At 36.8% G+C, this 20,496-nt stretch overlaps 1 protein-coding gene across 1 annotated transcript in view; it reads left to right on the top strand.

Annotated features, from left to right (window-relative positions):
* The first annotated feature begins 12,163 nt into the window (after positions 1–12,163).
* SETD3 (SET domain containing 3) overlaps positions 12,164–20,496 on the top strand; it is a 36,056-nt gene continuing 27,723 nt past the window's right edge. The window contains exons 1-5 of the mRNA XM_014957640.1: positions 12,164–12,269; positions 13,877–13,969; positions 17,116–17,264; positions 18,189–18,261; positions 18,797–19,053. Of these exons, the coding sequence (XP_014813126.1) occupies positions 12,167–12,269; positions 13,877–13,969; positions 17,116–17,264; positions 18,189–18,261; positions 18,797–19,053 (675 nt within the window). The 5' untranslated portion in view covers positions 12,164–12,166. The remainder of the gene's footprint in view (positions 12,270–13,876; positions 13,970–17,115; positions 17,265–18,188; positions 18,262–18,796; positions 19,054–20,496) is intronic.

Here is a 20,496-nt window from a genome sequence, read left to right as displayed (position 1 = left end):
TTTTAGGGAGTTAATCTGCTGTGGACAGAAGCTTGATGGAACAGCTGTGCTTCACTCTCAGCTAGAGAAAAATACAGCAGTTATTTTAAAACTACTTAGATTCTCTTCTGTAAGGACAGGGTATTCCAGGAAACAACACAAAACTGTAGCTAAATTCAGATCTTTATAACTTCAAGCACAATTTAATTGTGCGTATTGGGTAGTGTCAATTCAGTGTCCAAATATAGGTCCTTAAGCATTTATTTTTTTTTGGTTCCAGCAGTGGTATTGAAATATCAAGCCAATTTAAGTTGTTACAAGACATGAATGTATAATGAAACTAATTTTGAGGGCAAGAATCACATATGCTATCACAAAGCGTGGAACAGGTCTTAAAGCTTGTAGGAACTTGTTCTATGCTGTGGATATCATTTTTGCTTCCTCCTTTTTGTTAGAGAGTTTTGCAGGATGGTTTTTGTCACTTCATGTAAGTATTGCAAGGACTGTGTGGGTAAGAAGCCCTTTTGAATAAAAGGGATGTGGTGTATCGTGTACAGTTACATCTGAGCCAAGCTGCTCGGAGGAGAAACTTTGACATATGGATTAGTGACATGAGAACGGCCCAGAAATTGTGGCGGGTGCTTTTATAGGATTTGCTGCCTATTCTGTGATTGGAGATATGGGTTGTCAGTGTGTCAGTGTCAGATGGCCCTACATAATTAATTGGAAAGGAGCAGCATAGCAGGCAACAGTAAATCATATTGGAGTTGAAATAGGTGTAGAAAGCAGAGGGTACTCAAAGGTGTTAAAACAAAAAGTAAACAGAGCCGATAGGAGAATTTTTCAGTGCATAGAAATAAGCACGGGCTCAGTTGTTACTAGGTTGCTTGCAGGCATTCCACTTAGGTGGAATTATTGTTGCAATTAAACAGTAGTCCTTGGCGTTAATTATCTTCAGCTTTAAATCTCTTCCTTGGAGACAGTCCAGTTAATTGGAATATATGTTTTTGCCTAGTTTTGTATTATTTATGCCATTCACTATAATGCAATTTAAAAAGGACTTAAAAAAAAAAAAAATCTTTGCAGTGATACCTGAGAATTTTTTTTGCTCTTCAGTCAGGCTTAGTTTCTTTTTCTGTAGCTGTTACGTGAAGCAGAGGCAGTAATATATAGTGATGTATTTGAGCAACCTGGTCTAGTGGGAGGTGTCCCTGCCCATGGCAGGAGGGTTGGAACTAGATGATCTTTAAGGTCTCTTCCAACTCTAACCATTCTATGATATGCATCCAGTCTTTTCTGTGCATCCTAGAGAATTTATATACAAAATATGCATCTGATGTTACACACTTCTCTTTTGTTTCAGTAACATACAGAGGAATGGGTCAACTTCTTGTTAGAAGTTTTTCCATCCCTTTTAAGGGTGCTGCCTCTTTTTTGGTGGTTAAAATTATCATGATTTTTCGTGACTAAGAAGCAGTTGCAGTGAGGGCTGACCCATGTGAAATGTACATTTTTGAGTTAAAAAAACAATTCCCAATGAAATGATGTCTGTTTAGATACTGTCATCCTAAAGTTTTTAATTGTATCCAAGGCTCTGTCAGAATTTCAAAGCACACTGGTTGTCTTGAATGGAGACTGAACTTCTGCTCTTAGCTGTTCTAGTGGCGATGTAATGAGTGCTATACTGTTTTGTTGCACCTCTATTAACAATAGAATTTTAATTCTTACTCATGCCTTCATAGTCAGCAATGACTGATTTTCTCACTGTTGTCAGTCTGTCTCTAAGCAAAATACTGGAAATGGTGATAAAAGGTTCTAGTTCTTGGTTGCATAAGTCATGGTTGATATTAAAGTTTACATAAAGTAGGTTTAGTGCCTATGCTATATTTACCCTGTGAAGTAAATACACTGAGCATGCCAGCGCGGTTCAAGAAGTTACTGTCTGAAATTACACACTACAGTGATTTTGAGCATTATTGGCACATTGCAATGGGAAGTAGGACAGGTTGTGTTAAGCCATCACAGCGGCTATTTTGAAAATTTATGGAATTTTTGGATTTTTACAAATCAGTTTAAGGACAGGTAAAGGTAGCACAGAGTTACTAGATCATGTCTTACATTGAAACATTTGAAATTAGACATTTTATAGTATGTTATTTCCTGATGTATGTGTACAGGCTAATAAGTAAAACCAAAGTAACTTTCTAACTGTAAGTCTTGCATAGCTATGATATACGGGCTAATGAAGATTTGGGGCAGCACTAATATTTCTGTATTTATAGTTTTACAGTTTGGGGTAATTTTCTTATGTGAGCATTGGGAGGGTAGCTCTTGGCAACAACTAATCTCATTCCTTTTGTGGATCAAACCTTTTTAGAGTTTCTTGTGTATGTTGAGGGGCTTGGTTTTGGGATTACACAGTCATAGCAAACAGCTCTTCCAGCATAAAACATGTAAGAAGTGTTCTTGCAAACAGTCAAAATGTATTTTAAATTTGGGTTTATTGAAACACAAGTCAATCATGCAACTGTCTTATGCCTTAGTAAACAGCCCAGCTGTAGAATTACATAAAAGTAGGTATGCCTTAGTAAACAGCCCAGCTGTAGAATTACGTAAAAGAATCTTATTGAAAAACATGCTTTGTATGAACTGAATTTTTCTAAGTACAAGAGCAAAAATGTTATCTCATGATGTGTTTTGTTGCATTTAGTTGGGGAACATGCTTTGTATGAACTGAATTTTTCTAAATACAACAGCAAAAATGTTCTCATGATGTGTTTTGTTGTATTTAGTTGGGATTAACTGTTTTTAAAGTTGTGACAAATGCATATACTGTAACTGTATTTGCATCCTGTAGGAAGATAAATAAAGCATTCATTTGGAAGCATTAAGAATATAGGCATATATTTCTAATGATATTTTTTTTGCTGGTAAGTTCTTTCCAAAGACCTGATTGGCTCAATCAGGTCTTTGGAAGGAAAATAAAACTCAAATTCTTTATGTAGTAGGAGAAGCTGACCGACATAATTTTACAAACTCATGAAGAAGGGAAGCTTACTACCTTGCAGCTTGGACCGCAAGAAGCTGAGTAAACATACTGAAGAAAAATTGCTCTGTTGTGATTTTCCTGTAGCTGTTGTTATCAGTGGTACTTTTTCTCTGGTGAAAGCCATGGTAGGGGATAAAAGAAAAATAAGGAAGACTAAAATGAGGGTGAAGACTGTAGACTTTAAAAAGAAACAGACCAGAGCAACTTCTGTTCTCCCTATTCCTCCAGGAGATAGTGGCTACTACTCAGTGCAGTTCTGTTTCTGGAGACAGGAAGATACTAGTGGATGTGATATTTGTTTTTTTTAATCAAAAGACTGAGGAAGAAGCTCTGGGACTTCATGATATCTTGAATCTGGAGAGCAGACGCTAGCAAAGAAGGGAGGCATGGTAAGCAGCATCTCCTAAGATGGAACTGGAAGAAAACTGTAGTGTGTAACCAATATATGTGTGTGCCAAGATCTCCCTCTTCCTGTAGAACATGCATTTATGGGGCTGTGGGCTGCTGCTGGAGCATTCTTGACTTGATGATCAGATGAAGAAAATCTGAACATGGCAGTCCTTATGTTGTATTTTATATAGAAGAGAGTTTATAGTTCCTTAATTAGCAAGAAGGAACTGCATTTGAGGGGTGCAGGTTGTTTTGGGAGAGCAGATGAACCTAGGGCACTCAGTTGGGCTGTGCATTGGACTGATTCTGGGTACAGCATTTTGCCACAAAGAGCAAGTGTATCGAAGCTGGCTCTTAAAGAAGGAGATAGAGTGGGTTATGGCTAAGGGAGTTCTTGAGAAACATAAATTTACACCATGTGTAAAGTGGAATGCAATCTTGAGTTGAAACAGCATTGGCTTTTCTGTCGTTGCACTTATTAGTGTTTCCTGTAGGTTGTTTTTGTCAGCATTGTCATCAGTGTTATGGCAATACTTCAGATGCTGTTTGGAAAATTAAAAAAAAAATAATAAAAAAATGGGCTTCCTTGTGTCTTGTTATAAGCCCTCTATAATCACAGGAGGTCCCACTTCCAAAAGAGTTTAGAACTTAAATAGAAGAACAGAAACATGGTGCAGAAGGAAGGTACACAAACACAGTGCGCTGCAATGACATGGTATTTCATAGAGCTTTTGGGGAATAGAGGAAATGAAGAAATGGGAGAAAAAGGAAAGGGCAGTGGTGGAAGAGGAGAAGTAATAGCAAGAAGAGAAGGGATGGAGTACAGAGCAGGTGAGAGATTGAGAGCTGGGGCAAAGAGATTGAATCAGTAGGTAATCAGTCAAGATTAATACTTTAGGAGAGATGAGAGTGTTAATGTGATTTCCAAGTGACATGATGTAGGTGGTTTTCACAAGCAAACATAGTGTTCATTGTAAATGTATAAACTGAATTTTTCTTAAAGATCACAGATCTCTTCCTCCACCCACACTGTTCTTACACTTCTTGATTTCATGCTTTCTATTTGCTATAAAACGTGTTTATCTTTTTACCCACAGTCATAAGATTCGAGTTTAGGAGAAAAAAAAACTTGATCGGTGGAAGCAAAAGATCACATTCCCCGTAAACCTGGTCATATCAAGTGTAAAATTGTGTTCTCCTACATACAGATTGGAGAACTCCTGTCACTTGCCTATAAGCATTAAGCTTGTCCCTTAAGACCCTGGCTGCTCAACATATGTTGATACAAGATGATGATACGCTTCCCTCTCTGAAGTAGAGGGGAAAATATCTTAGTCTAAGGCAATCAAACTAGAAAAAAAATTGCAAGCCTGGTTTGTGTGCGTCCTACTCATCTGTCCTTCCTCTCGATGCAGCCAAAGAACATATCCCACAACCACCTACTATACTCACCTCTCCCTGCTCTTTGCATGGCTTGAGAATTCCCTCGTCTTCTCCTTGTCTGCCCTTGTCGACCCGTATCTGTCCTTCTAATACAGATTCTAGAGCTGCACCCCTCACCTTCTGTGCTAGTCTATGCCAAGGAGATGCGTGGGGTGGAAGCTATTATGTAATGAGAACATAATGTAATTAGCATCTATAAGGATCTGAATTAAAGAAGATAGAGTGTTAAGATACTGCATTGGAAATATACTGAGTCCTTGAAGCAAAGTTAAACTTGAAGGGGTAACTCTTGCTGTGGGAATTCCTAACTTGGTTGTTACTGTGAAAGCTCAGCAGATTTGTGAGTAGCTGATTTACTACTCTGTAAAGTAAAAAGTTATAGCTGAAGCGAATAAGACTTACAGGATTTCTGTCTGCTGGTCGGTTCTTCCCGTTTCACCCATCAACTTGTTGGACATTTTTAATCAAATTTGACAGTGAGAAAACTTAAACATAAGTTGGTCCGCTAGCTAGAAGAAAGGCAGTGTTGAGAATAGTTTCTCTGCTTGGCCTGTTTGTTAGTCAGTCAATGTGTGTGGGGATGTTTTTGCTCAACATGTGCAGTTGTATCGAAACCTGTAAAAGAAGATGCTGCCTGGCTGGTACGATCATTTGGGGAGGGAACTGAGAGCAATGTGGAGTCCCAGAAGAGATGAGGAGGGTGACTGAACACTGCAGGGATTCTGAGACCGTTGGAAAAGGCATATTATTCTGCACCGTATAGATAAATCCTTTAATTTCTAACACAGTTAAATACTAAAAAATTAATATGGTACTTGCTTAGCACAATTATTATATTCAAAGTGTTGCAACAAAGGTTGCAAGCTTGTGTTTTTACCCAATAACTGAGAGATAGGTATCTTTATAGTGCTTTATGATAGATTTTTTTTATTTATTTATTTTTCCTATCAAACTTAATTGCAGCTCTACGTAGTGCTGCAGTGAACTTCTTGGTGGTCATGCAAATGTGAAAAGCTGGGGTGGAGAGGGTTGTTAATGATTAAATGGATTATTTTTTTCTGAAGTATTGTTTGGGAAGATGCATATTTTATCATCCAAACTTGGCCTTGCTTCAATAAGGAAGTGTGGTCCGCGATGCGGTCAGGTTCTCTAATACCATAAGCATTAGCTTTCTTAAATAAAATGTTTAAGCAGTCATGTTTGGGGTTTTTTTAAAAAAACAAGCAAACAAAACCCAACCGAAAAACAACACAAAAAACAAGCAAACAAAACCCAACCAAAAAACAACACCCCCCCACTTGGTGGCAGTTCTTCAGTACTTCTGGGATTTTTGTACAGACTTCTCATGGTTACCTTCAAAAGCTGTTAGGTGAATATGCTCACTTTTTAAAGCTGTAAGTCAAGAAGGGGGGTATTTTACAGCTTATTAAAATATTATTTGTGTGTGATGTGGAAACAAGTTAAAAGTCTGACACAAGTGCTCTTTAATAGCAGTATTAGAGGGGGGAGATGGATCATTTACACCCCTCACTGCCAGTTTTGGCATGATTCTTTTTGCCAAGCCAGCTGATACACTATATTTGGAAATGTGGCTGTGTTGTGTGTTTCCAAGCTTATTCATCATTGCTGTCAGCGTACTCTCTCTTTGCAGAATGCTTTCAGGAATTTTCAACAACGTTCATTTGAAAGGAAACATGGCATACTACTTAAAAAATACTCACCCAAAGACAAACAGAAAAGCAAACTTGCGAAAAAACCCAAACCACTTTTCCACTGAAATGTGTATTGCTGCTGCTTCAGATATTTATGAAGTCTGCAGTTCATCTCAGTCCTGAAGGATTTTTTGTTTTCCTCTGCATGTCATACAGCTATATTTTATATTGCTTCTTCTGTTTTCATGCATGTCCTGGCAAACAGCCTGTCGTTTCATTGCTGTGTTGAGCACGCTCATACTTTATTTCTTTCTAAACAATTCTTTTAGTCACTTGCAAAAAAAAAAAAGATGCTTCATATCTGAAATTTTATTTTGAATTAAAAAGCACTTTTTTTTAAATGAAGTTACAAATCTTTTTGGAATGACAGGGATTTCAGTAGAATTGAAATCTAACTCTAAAATATGTTTTATGAACTGTGATTTTATTAATGTAATTTTTATTATAAACGGTTTCACAAGGGGACCACGCTTACTTTCCCTATATTGGGTCTCATGTTATCAGTATAACTCATCATTTGCTGGTTGAATATGTGAGAGAGTGTTGCTCCATTAAACTGCTTTTTGCCGAGTGTGAAATTGGATTATATGTTGTATGTTAGTTTTCAGAAATTTTGAAAACAAGGTTCATAATCTGTTTTTATATTATATAAAATATATTATGTGATTATTTTTTTTATATGCGGCTGCTCTGCTAGATTGGTATTTGGAGTATGTTTTCTAGACAACCATGTATAGCAGCAATTCCTTTCAAATTACGGCTTTTACTAAACAATACGTCTGTCAAACGCATTAGATTTTAAATAGTTATGTCTGTCTCATTTAACTGAGCAGTGAATGGAGATAAGGAATGTAGGAAGTTGAGACCTTTTTTTTTTGATTGGGAATTAGATAAAAAAGTACAGTTTTGATTAAGATAGATGATTCCTTAAAAAGGAAACACTTCCACAACAAGATACCTTAAGAGATCAGTCTGCTGGTTTTGCTTTTTTGTGTGCGAGAGAGACTTGCTGATTTAATGGCGCATACAGAATACTTTCTCTATAGAAATTCTGATGATGAAGAAGCAATGGTTTAGACAAGACACATGCATCAAAGGAGAGAGCGAAGATACTTGCAGAGCTTATTTCACATTCATATACAAGTAGCATCCTACTGAAAAAATGCATTTCTGATTATGGTGCCATCAGTCTAATGAGTTGTGTTCACCGAACTTGTTTTTCCTATGATATCTTTGTGTGTTATCTGAGCAGTGGGAGCTGAGAAAGATCTTGTATTCATCTTGAATTTCTTACTTGCATAGAGCAGATTTCAGCTAGAGATATTTTTTTTTCTCTAAAACAATATTCACCTACAGTAATAAAGCAAATACTTAGCATTGTTCAAATTTTTATTTTTGTCATATTTGGGAAGCTGAAGTTCACATACTCTAAAATCAGTTTTATCTTTAGACATAACTCCTGGCAATGCTTTCACTGCGAAAAATAGGTTCTCAATACTAAGATGTTTCATATGGGGAAAAATTTCAAGTGTGGTGCTTCATATATTGTTGTATCATCCTTCTCATTGCATGGTGGCACTTTTCATGTCTCCATGTATAATATGTGCATTGTTGTCTTTGGTTTTTTTTTTTCCTCAAAATCTACCAATAGATGTTTATATTCCAAGCAGATTCTTCCTCTAAATACAACTTAAAAGAAAAAAAAAAAAAAAAGCCCACAGTGTTTTGATAGTTGGGGTTATAGAATGTTTACTTAAACTGCTTTTCCTCAGTTTATCGGTCGATAAACATGCTTTGTTCTTAGAAATGAGGAACCAAAATCCTTCAAAATATTTTCATTTGTTCAACTTATTTATCTTAATATTTATGAGCATCTTGACTCATGTAAACTCTGTCATAATTTGTAACTTGTAACATGGAATACACTGTGTGAGTGCTTTTAATTTTCTGATGATTGTAAAGATGCAGGGGATTGTGTTTAGAGGGAATGCAGAAAACCATTTGTGGGAATCAGCACAGAACTGCATTGTTCTTGGCCTGAAGATTTTGGACTGATAAAATTAAGCAGCGTGGATGGGTTCTTTGAGCCTCTGATATCTGCTAGAGAGAGCTAAAAGGGAGGAGATGCCCCTGACATCGATCTCCACATACTTAGGGATAGTCTTGTTACTTGCCCTGCTTAGTGTCAGAAGATGAAAGAATTTGGTTTGCCTTCCTTTTTGAAAGTATCTTATAGTTTTGTCTTAGATTTTTTCCTTTTATTACGAGGTGTTGCCTCTTTAGTCAGTTTTGAGCTCCTTTAATTTTGAGTTAATAAGTTAATGCTGTTAACCTTAACCTTGGGCTTGGCAGTTTCTTGTTCACTCGAATCTTAATGGAAAACGAGAGCAACAAGATTATGTACCTTTCCCACTAGAAGTTTTTTAACATATTGCATTTGTATTTAAAAGATCTGCCCTATACAGTTACTTAACATACAGATTGCAATTGTTTCAGCCTTGATCAGTCTGGGGGAGTAGCTTTTTCAGCTGCTGGTTGATACGTTCCAGCGTTAATACCAGCTGCCAAAGAATGAAACTTTTTGATAGAGTACAGGAGGAAATATTTCATTTTTGGGTAAGCTAGCTACACTGACCGGGGATAAAAGGATCTCTTTTAGATATAGAGAGATATTTTAGCTATACTTGCTGAGTCAAATTTTTAAATTCTCCAAGGTTGCTTGGAGATGCAGTTAAATCTCCATCCTCTTCCAGCGCTCAACCACCCTCATGGTGAGGAGTTTCCTTGTATCTATTTGGAATTTCCCTTGCAGTATCCTGTGACTGTTGCCTGTTGAACTTTTCCTGTGCTTGCCTGAGAAGAATCTGCCTCCACCTTTTGTATAATGCCCCATTACATAGGTGAAGGCAGTAGTGAGCTGCTTTTCTTCCCCAGACTGAGCAAACCCAATTCCCTCATCGGGTCTTTCATCTCGTGTGTCAGCCCTTTTGCTATTTTAATGGCCTTCCTTTGGACATGCTCCAGTTTGCCAGTACCTCCCACGCTGCATGACCCAAAACTGTACAGTACTCAAAGCGTGGCTTCACCAGTGCCAAGCAGAAGGGAACAATTACTTCCCTTGACCTGCTGTTTATGCTCTTGCTTATGCAGCTCAAACTACAGTTAGTTTTCATCGCTTTAAGGGTGCGCTGCTGGCTTATGTTCAGCTTGCTGTCAGCTAGTCTCCAGGTCTTTTTCTGCAGAGCTGCTGCCAGTCCAGGCTGCAGCTGGAATGCTGTGTAGGGTTTTTTCCTTTCCAAATGCAGGACACATTTGGCTTTGTTTAACTTTATAAAGTTTCTGTTGGATGCTTCTTCCAGTTTGTTGAGGTCCCTCTTAATGGTGGCCCTGCCCTCCCAACATGTTGACTGCTTTCCCCATTATATGTAATAACATATATTATATATATATATATCTATTATATATGTAATATGTATAAATTTGCTGAGGATGCTTTCTATCCTAGCATCTAAATCTGATGATGATGTTGCCCAGTATTGACCACTGAGGAATACTGCATCAAACCAGTTGGCTGTTAGACTTAGTTATTCACCAAAATTCTTTGAACCTCATGGTCCAAAGAATTTTTTGTGCAGTTTTTATGTCCATGTCTCCTCAGTTTGAGAACCAGGATGCTATGGAAGATAGTGTTAAAGACCTGCTAAGTCAAAGCAACTGGCAACCACTGATTCTCCCTGGTCCTTAGAGCCACTTATTTCTTCAGAAAGTAGGCAGGTTGGTTGTACATGGTTTGCCTTTAGAAGTCTGTTGTCTGATCCCAGTCATGTTCACGTTTATTGTCCCTGGAAATAGCTTCCCCTTGGTACTTTCTCCATGTTTTGTACAACAAATGGGGTGAAATTGACTATTGTCTAGTTTCCTGGATCCTCTATCCTTTCCTGCCCCCACCTTGCTTTTCTGTTGGATTGTGTTTGCTTGTTTGCTTTTCTGTTGGGTTTTGTTTGTTTGTTTTTAAGTTACCTGTTTCCTGGCATAAGCAATCACCATGACTTTCCAAAGATGATAGTCACCAGCCTTCTCAGTACCTTGAATGTTTCCTATCTGGTCCTATGTACTTACGTAGGTCCAGCTTACATAAATAGTCTTTTAACTTGATAGCCCCTCGAGCTTTGCTACTACATGCAGAAACCTGGGAAGCCTGATAGCAGACCTGGCTGGTAAAGACCACTCCTAAGGTGTTGGGTACCTCAGCTTTTTCTGTACCTTTCATCACTAGGTGGCTTCCTGATTTACCAGCTGAATTACACTTTCCCAATCTGACTTTTGCTAATGGTTTACTTGTAGAAGTGTTTTTTCTTGCTTTTCACATCCCTCTTCAATATCAACTCCAGACACCTTCAGGCCTCTGTGATTTAGTCTCTGCTGGCCCAGCCAGTGCATCTGTTTTCTCCTCCACTTGCCTGTCCCCGCTTATACTTTACATATGTTGGTGTTTCCTTTGAGCTCAGTCAACGAGGAGTGCCAGGTACTGGGACTGGCCCCAGCAGCCCTCCTGCTGTGCCTGCTGATTTTCTTGCATGTTGGGAAAGCTGATTTTTGTGATCTGAGAAGAGAGTTGAAGAAGATGCCTGGCTGTCACGGGCTCCTTTGTAGCTTCCCAGGGCATTCTGCTTACCATTCCCTGAGCAAGCCCCACTTCTAGTCTTGTGAGTCCAGAGTCTTTAGTCTGCTTCTTTCCTTCCTTTCTTTACTCAAGATCTCACACTACCATTTCACAATTATTTCATCCAAGGCTGCTGCTGGCCATTGTATGCATGAGCAGTTCTTCCTTATTTACAAGTACCAGACCCCATGCAACCATTCCTCTAGAAGCCTGTTCAGTGCTAGCATCGAAAATTGCTCCCAGTACATGTGAGAAATCACCTGGGTGTTTCCCACTCTGCTCTGCTGCCCTTCCAGTAGATGTTGTATGATTTAACTCCTCCATGAGAACAATGGGCTCTGAATATTGGAAAATGAGCCTAAGATGATGTTTCATTTATCACGGTAACTGCAAATAAGTTTTCCTTAACTAATTGTATTAAAGCACAAGAAGGTGCTGCAAAGATATACGTATGATATTTTGATTTTATTTTGAAATGGAACACTTCTATCAGTTTTGAATTACTGTTATAGTGCAGTCACTAGGACAGCTGATGTCCACAGTGCAGCTAATGAGGTAAAATATCCTGGGTTTATATAGCATAGATAATTCGGTATCCATAATAGTTGTTGATAACTAATGAATTTGCAAATGATCAGAATTATTTTTCTTTTTTTACTTTGTAAGATTTCTAGTTTCTAATTGCCCTGAGGTAATTAATGTGCAACTACATGAAATACTGCTTCGGATTGCACTGAATAGTTGTCTTACGTTGAGGCCATACAAATAATACTTGCATTTATATATGTGCCAGAAACACTCCCCATCCTCCTTTTTTTTTTTTTTTTTTATTTTTTAAGTGGCTAATAGGAGATCTTGTCCATTCATCATTATTGTATTTTTCTTCTTAGTAATTGGTGACTGTGCTTCTTAATCCGTTTCAGTTGGAAGATGGGGAAGAAGAGCCGAGTAAAAACTCAGAAGTCGGGTACAGGAGCCACAGCGACGGTATCTCCAAAGGAAATGTTGAATCTAATTAGCGAGTTATTGCAAAGTAAGTTTCTTTTTTATGCCTCTCTGGGTAAAGGGATGGTGTGCAGGCCACTCAAAATGTTCTCATGTTGAAGCTAGTGAATTCTATTCATTTCCTGTAAGTGGCCAAGCTTCCTATTTCAGCCTGCTGAACATACCATAGTATCTATCTCATAGTACCTATCTGTGATAGTATATACCATTATTGGCTTATTTAAATGTGTATGAATTGGACAGACAATATTTCTGGCAGCTTTTGGCTTTAGAGCTCAACACAAGCATAAGTACTGGGTGAGATTAGATTTAAAAAAACTGCTATAGATAACTTGAAATTGAAACTTCGTAAAATATGTTTTCCTTTAAACCTCAAGAATTGACTATTTCTGCTTATCATTTGAACAGTGCTTTGAAGAGATATTAGAGTAGAGGAATTAACTGTGGAAAGCAGGAATACAACTCAGTTGAACTGCACTGATGTTTTTGTTGCTTAAATAATTTTTTTGTTGTTGTTGCTATTCGGAAACTTTTTGTAGTGCTTAGTTCTTGTGGATAGACCAAAGGTCTCACATGTTGAAGAATTTGGAACTCATCCGTTATTTCTAGTAAATGTGAAAAGCAGAGCATAATTTTATGTGATGGTGCTAAAATACTGTTCACTCTTTCGACTGCCGTTAGTAAGTGTGCTGAGCTATACTTCTTGTTGAAACCCAAGTCCAAATTTTCATATCCTGGACACATCTAAATGTTGCCTTAGAAAATAAGGATTTTTCTTTAGGATTGCTCACAAAGAGGAGACAGGGAGTTGGCAGAGCTGTTTGATGCTTATGCTACAATTGGCCTCTGCTTTGCTACCAAAAATAAAACGTAGATCTAATTTTCTAAGCAAAGACAAGTATCAGCTGTTCTTTTTGTCAAGCTTCCATATTTTATTCAATGCAAAGATTTTTTCAGATCAGTTGAGCAAGGTAATCTTCAGCTGTCCACTTGGATTTATGTGGCTTAGATCAAGAAATCCACGCGCTGGCATTTAGCATATTATCAGAGACACTGTGGATATATTCTAAAGCTAGAGCTTGGCTAAGTGTTCCTTTGCTTGTCCTTCCAGTACTCATGCTTCTATGAAAACCGTATTGACTAGGCAGGTCAAATGTATGTACCAGCAAATTTCTCAATTTTTTAAGGTAAGGTCTGTGCTATTGTCATCTGCTTTCATTACAGCAGGAGGGACGGCGAGCAGGCTAATGTAAACAGGGTGTTTTGCTTGGCTTATTGAAAATAGAGACTATCTACTTACTGGTCTGACTCTTTACCTCTTTTTTTCTTCCTAGCTTTTTAAACAATTAATGTTTCTGAAATCTGAAAGAATAATAAAAAGAAAAAGAAAGAAAAGAAAATAACTTGAAGCAAATTTTACTGTGAAAATTTTAAAAGTATCTATTAATTACATGTCGAGAAAAAGGATGTTTATAGCAGTGGAGATTATAGTGTTTACCATGTAAACATGTTTGAAGGATAAGTAGTACTAAGGTTCAGTTAAAGTTACTGTGAAACCTTTTCTCCTGTGTTAAAATATGTATGTATACACACTTTACTAAAGAAAACATTATCAGATGGCATTTTTATTTCCAGAATGCAGCAGTCCTACCCCGGGTCCTGGTAAGGAATGGGAAGAATATGTACAGATTCGTTCACTTGTTGAGAAAATTCGCAAAAAGCAAAAAGGTAAATGTGAAAGATAAGGGTGCCTCAGGGTATTGATTTGCCTAAAGAATTGTCTCTTGATAGCTGAAAGGGATATTTTCTTTGTTGTTGGTATATATATCACACAATCGTATTATTTTGGGATAAAAATCTTACTTCTCTGACATGCAGTTGCTTTTTACACTTGCAAGTGTTTCTGAAATGTTCTGATGAGCATAACTACTGGCATTAGCCATTTTAATACTGATAATTCTGAGTGAATATCACAGACAGGTGATCTTGTGATAATTCTGTTTGATAAGTAGAAAAAAGAGCTTGAGATTGTGATAACAATCTGAAGGGCAGGACTTGAAGTTAAAATAATTTGAGAATATAGGCCTTTTTGATTCTTGATGGCATAGTCTGCCTCTCTGCCCCTCTGATTCTAAGCATTTTGAATTTAATTTTAGAACTATTTTATTTTAACTTGAACACTTTGCTGAGCGTGGAAACAATTTCCACAATTCAACATCATGACATTAACTTATATAAAAAATAGATATGTATAAATGCCCAAAATAAATACATCAGTTATCTATCAGTTATAAATCAAGCACATAATTAAAATACATAAATGCATATGGTACCACGGTTTATATGAGGTTTTATTGTCAATTTTCTTAAGTTTAAGATATACTTATTTTTCAGATTGAAACAGTTTTCTTCTGTTATGTTCTGTAACAACTCACAGTTGTTGATACTGTGTTTTCATAGTAGCTTTGTTTTTATTAGGAAATATGCTCTAAAAAATGCTTCTTCTGTAATTTTATTAAAAGTAACCTTTTGTTTATGACTGTTGTATTTTAATGGCAGAGAAATAACAATTCTTTCTTCTCTGATATTTATATGGTGACGGTAAAAAAGCCAGACTGCATTTAAAATAGAGCTTGAAAAAGCAAAATACTGTACTTAGAGGCTTGAAATGTCCTTTTTGTACCTGTTTTTAATCATTTTGACTAACACATAAGAATCTTACTTCATGGCAGGGCTTATAAACTTCTGAACATCAGTTATTTGCAGAGGGCATAAAAGAATGCAGCATACTGTTGAGTGACTGCTCTGTAGAGGTGAACTTGAGTCATTGTTTTGCTGTCCTGTGACATCTATAAATGCATGGTACATGTCCTGGGGTTTACGATGTAATACATGTGTTAATAATCCAGGCTATTAAGAACAGAGCTAGCATTGGGGTGAGGTTATACACTGTATCTTTCATCTGTGCTAGAAAGATCGAAACATTCATGGGGAAAATGGCTGCTGGCAGAAATGGTAGAATTAGTATAATAGTATTATGTTAACAGAGAATAGTCCTTTCCTTGAAAGATGCAAAACCGAACAACTACAGCACTGTTGACATACAAATGGCTTTTAATGTAACATTTTTCCATACATTGTAAGTATGAATAGTATGGTGGCTTTCAAAACTATTTTTTAATGGAACATAGTAATTTGTACTATGCAGTTTTCTAGCTTAATAAAAGCTTTAAACAATTAGCAACGGAAGTATGTATTGCTTTGGGGAACTGTAAGATGTACAATTGAGTATTATTGCCTAAAGTGTCATACTTTGTGCTTTTCTTGAATAGAACGCTGGGTTGCAGAACATGAACTAAAATGATCTGGATTATAGAAAACTGTTAATTTGAAAATTGAGTATTTTACTTTTGAAATTTTTTCCTTGTTTGACTCATTAGCAAAATTTTAAATAAAGCTAATATTCCAATACAGATTTTCATCGGTATAGCTATATTTTGTTCAGTATAGAAAGAAATTGTTCCCCAGTAGTGCCTGTAATTTAAAAGATTCATTCTTCTCTTTAATTTGGAAAAATGTAGGAAGTATTGTACCATATTATATAGGAAGGACAGATGTAGAATTTCATGGGTGCTTACAGAATGCTTCCAAATACAAGCTGCATGCTAAAAGCTTACAGTTGTCCATGTTGGAAATAAAAAGAGCAAGGTCCTGGACAGTATAAACACCTACCAAGTTCTGTAGAAGCTATGTGACTAGTCGTACTAGATCTGTGAGGCCTCAGCTCTGAATAGATTCCACAGAAAATAGCATCTTGAAGGGAGTATGAAATAAAGTATGAAATGAAATCCCAGTTTAAAAAAAAAAAAGCCAAAACACTGTGCACCACATTCTCATTGCATTCAAAAAAATACTTTATCAATAGCAAGTTTTTATCCAGCATCATCAAACATTGTTGTTTTAGATGATACTTGCACGTCTATTTTAACTGCAGATTTGAGTGGTTCTGGGGTGTGAAACGTGTGATTTGGAGAAGGGGGAATACTTCAAATAGAGTAATGCTACTTTTGAAAAATTTCTTCAATCTAAAGATGTATTTATCACCTGTGCTTAACCAAAATATCTTTGAATGTAAGCAACTTGCTGATGATGTTTTGTCACTCATAAAATGGCCTGAGCATTTCAGGGGAGTTTGGACATTTTTAACGTGATCTGAGACTAGAGTTTGGGCTGAAGAGAGCACAGAGGCAAAGAGGTAGGAAAGGAGCTGGCTGATTGTAGCTGGGAACTATAATGCGTAGATTCAAATCCAGTGACATTAAGGGGGAAAGCTGAGGAAATAAACGAGGCTTGCCATTTCACCAGTGGACTGCATGCCTGTTAGAGAAGTAAAGTGTAAAGACTTGGATGAGCTCTGATGTCAGGAGGCTTGAGATCTGCTTATCCTCATTTCCAGTGCTGAATTAATGAAATCGCAGCTTGCCTCTCAAATTCCTCCTTGTGTCTGTATTAACATGTTGTGGTGATTGCATTTATCATCAGTATTAAGCTGGCAAATATTTTCACTCAACTTATTTAAAAGAGGAAGAGGAGGAGAGCTTCATATTTCATCACAGCTTGCTTCAGGTGGTTGTGTTTTTAAGATGACTGGTAAGCCAATTTGGCAGAATATTGTAGTTGATGAAAATTGGGTACATTTGTATGCTATTGCGTAACACTTAACAAAGACCAGTTCTGACTCAGCTACTTCAAAGTAGAACTGCTGTGGGATAGCAGATAGCTTTTTTTTTTTACATGTGGTTTCATATTGAACTTCTTTATCTTTCTAGATCCTCTTATTTCTGCATTTGTTTTTTGACAAATTGTGTATATAGGTTTGTCTGTTGTCTTTGATGGAAAAAGAGATGACTATTTCCCTGAATTGATAAAGTGGGCAACTGAAAATGGAGCGTCCACAGAGGGTTTTGAAATAGCTAACTTTGAAGAGGAGGGGTTTGGTTTGAAAGCAACAAGAGAGATAAAGGTGAGCATGTGAACATTTGACTTAGATTAGAAAATTGTGTTTGGAATGTAGCTGCGGAGCTCCAAAACACTCACCACCTTCCCTTTCCCCATTGACTGCTTATGAAACTGCTATTCTGAAATGCTCTCAACTCTGCATACTTGAGAAATAAACTTATTGATAAAATTGAGTATTATTTTTGATAACTGTTGGATAGTACTGTGAACTTTTAATCAGTTGTGTTTTTTTTTTTTCTCTCTGTTGTCTATACTGTTTAGCCTAATCACTGGAGTACTTTGCCCCATTGATGTATCCCGCTTTTCTATGTTTTCTAACCATGTAGTCTCTTTTATGTCCCTTCATTTAGAGCTGGGTCTTTTTGCCTCAGAGGTATTTGCAATCCTTATTTTCCAGTGAAAATGACAGAAAACCCCAACAAAATTACCTGTTAATTGTTAAGAATATCTTTTGATCATGAGATAAGACATATAGACACAGTTAGCTAAATAAAAATCCTGGTTGATAAAAATTCTGAATGGTTGTTCTAAAATAAGAATGGGAAATGTGAAAAAATCTCTACTGGGAGGAAATATTTGATCACATAATTAATAGAATATAATGTACCAGTATAATGGTAGCTTTGAGGTTGTGTGGGCAATCTACATGTTAGCAGTTCCAAACTGAATCACTTTATTTTGTAATCTAAGTGTCTTTGTTTTAAGCTTTGTGTAATGCAGATTGGGGTGGTTGGTTACCACAATATGAAACAAATCATGTCTGTTTAGTTTGCAGTGGAAAAGAAGGAAGAATTTTGATTCAGAATAAATTTCAACTTTAAAAAAAATAATGAAAACAACCTGTAATTTAAAGATGATGTGTAATTGAAATGCTTGGCATATCATATAAATGCTAACTGACCTTCTATGCATTTTTTCCTTTCTGCAGGCTGAAGAGCTGTTTCTGTGGGTTCCTAGAAAACTGTTGATGACAGTTGAGTCAGCTAAAAATTCAGTATTAGGTAAGAGCTTAAGGAAGTTCTTAATCAAGAAGTTGATATGTATGATGTATGGGACCGTTCAATAGGAGGCTTTCTTTTTTTTAGCTGATCTCCTTTGTTACAGGACTTGCTTATCGTGCCAACCGTCACGTTTGGAATACCCAGAAGCTTGAAGTGTCAGTGGAAAGAATTTAAATTTCCGCTTTGTTTCTGGCTGAGTGCACTAGATATTTTCCAGAAGTGTGTATGTTATTTTGAACACATATCATGTAGCTTGTGTAACACTCAGAGATAAAATGTTCTGAGGTACTGAGAGTATTGTTCTGGTTTCTTCATGTCTTCCTTCATGCAATTGTACAAACGGCATTTACTGTGTCAAATAACTTGCAGCATAATACAGTGTGGGCAGCTCAATATTTTAGAAACCTGAAAAGCCTTCTTTTGGTTAAAAATTTTTAGCTATTAGCTCATCATTAAATGTTCATTTAAAGTAAATCTAGGATAATATTTTCCATGGAGCATTAATTTAGTCCCTCACCTTTCTGGGTTAATTCAGGATCCCTGTATTCTCAAGATCGAATTCTTCAAGCAATGGGCAACATAACATTGGCTTTCCATCTTCTTTGTGAGCGAGCCAACCCCAACTCTTTCTGGTTGCCCTACATCCAGACGCTCCCCAGTGAATACGATACTCCTCTCTATTTTGAAGAAGATGAAGTGCAGTATCTTCAGTCAACTCAGGCCATACACGATGTTTTTAGCCAATATAAAAATACAGCTCGGCAGTATGCCTATTTCTACAAAGTTATTCAGGTAAGCACCTTAAATGTGGCATATCATATATGTCGTTCTCTTGATGATTACTGAGAAAGGTATGAAAACAGTGATGCTAAATAATAGAGCAAGTGTATTGCTCTTAAATATCTGAATCATTAAAGCAATTTCCTGCTGTTTTTTAAACTTCTGTTAAAATTTCACAGTTCAGTAGGCTTATGAATATCTAAGAATGTGTTTAGTTGGTTGAGAGCAGTGATTACTGCCCTTTGTTTGGCACTGAGTGAGGCTTCATCTGGAATACTGTACCGGTTTGGACCCACCAGTACAAGAGGCATGTTGACAAACTGGAATGAGATCAGAGGAGGGCTGTTAACCCTCCTTTATCCATACAAGGACAGAGTGAGGGAGCTGGATTTGTTTATTCTGGGGAAAAGGAGATAAGGGATGATCCAATTATTGTTTTCAAATTGCTACTGATAGCCAGACTCCAGAAGTTTGCCTGTGGGAAGTTGGGCTAGATGACCTGTGGAGATCTGCAACCTATGCCTCTAGGACTCTTTGAAAAATGTATAGTTTTCAGTAAACAAAGTAAAATTATAATTGTTAATTGACATAGAATAAAACTGTTGCATATGTTGTATTTCCAATGAATGTGTATTAACTGTTGTTTTCTATTCTATGTAACATAATTGTTTTGATTGCTTTCAAATACAAAGATAAACCCATCTGGTAACAATTTCAGTATGGGGAGGCTTGAAGTGAGTGAACTTTTCATCATGTTCTGAAGTAATTTTTTAAATTGAGTTTCTAAGACAGAACTAAGACAGAACTGTTTCTCTGAGGGATGTCTGGATATAATTGATTTTGTAAGTGAATGATGATGTGTTGTTGTCAAGGTAATGCTCAATGTCCAAACACCCAAAGCTTTTTGTGGCACAATCTGTGTAAAAAGCATATGATTCTATGTACTGAATTTCCACAATTGTGTGATCTAGAGACATTTTCTTTTTTGGTCATGGGAGAGTTCAGAAGACAGAAAGCAATTCTATTCTCCTTTAACATTGTCAGAGTTCCAAAGCTTTTGCATTAACTATTTTAAGTCAACAAAAGTTTTGCTTAGCTGTTTGGAGGTTGAAGGACTACCGATGTTTTGAACTCGGTATCAATTTACCAAGTATAAGGAGCAGAGGAATATGTTTTGAAAATTAAGTCACTGAAAATAGTAGGTGAAAACCAGACAAGATGCGCTTCATTTTGAGGGAGGGAGTAGTGTAGGAACAATTACTTTAATCAGGAAGGAACAAAATTCTTCCTTCCGGGTATCACAATTCGGGAAATGATAGTTTAGCCAACTCTCTTTTCTTGCCATGTGCTATTCTAGGTTGCCAGTCCACACATGACCTTTCAGCTTTTCACTTTTTTCCCCTCTGAACAAACAGAACTCCTAAATTTTATTTCTTCAGAATATCTTTTTACCCC

This window comes from Calidris pugnax, unplaced genomic scaffold (genome assembly GCF_001431845.1).
Source record: "Calidris pugnax isolate Ruff unplaced genomic scaffold, ASM143184v1 scaffold211, whole genome shotgun sequence".
NCBI lineage: Eukaryota > Metazoa > Chordata > Aves > Charadriiformes > Scolopacidae > Calidris > Calidris pugnax.
This window is presented reverse-complemented; position numbering and strand designations above follow the sequence as displayed.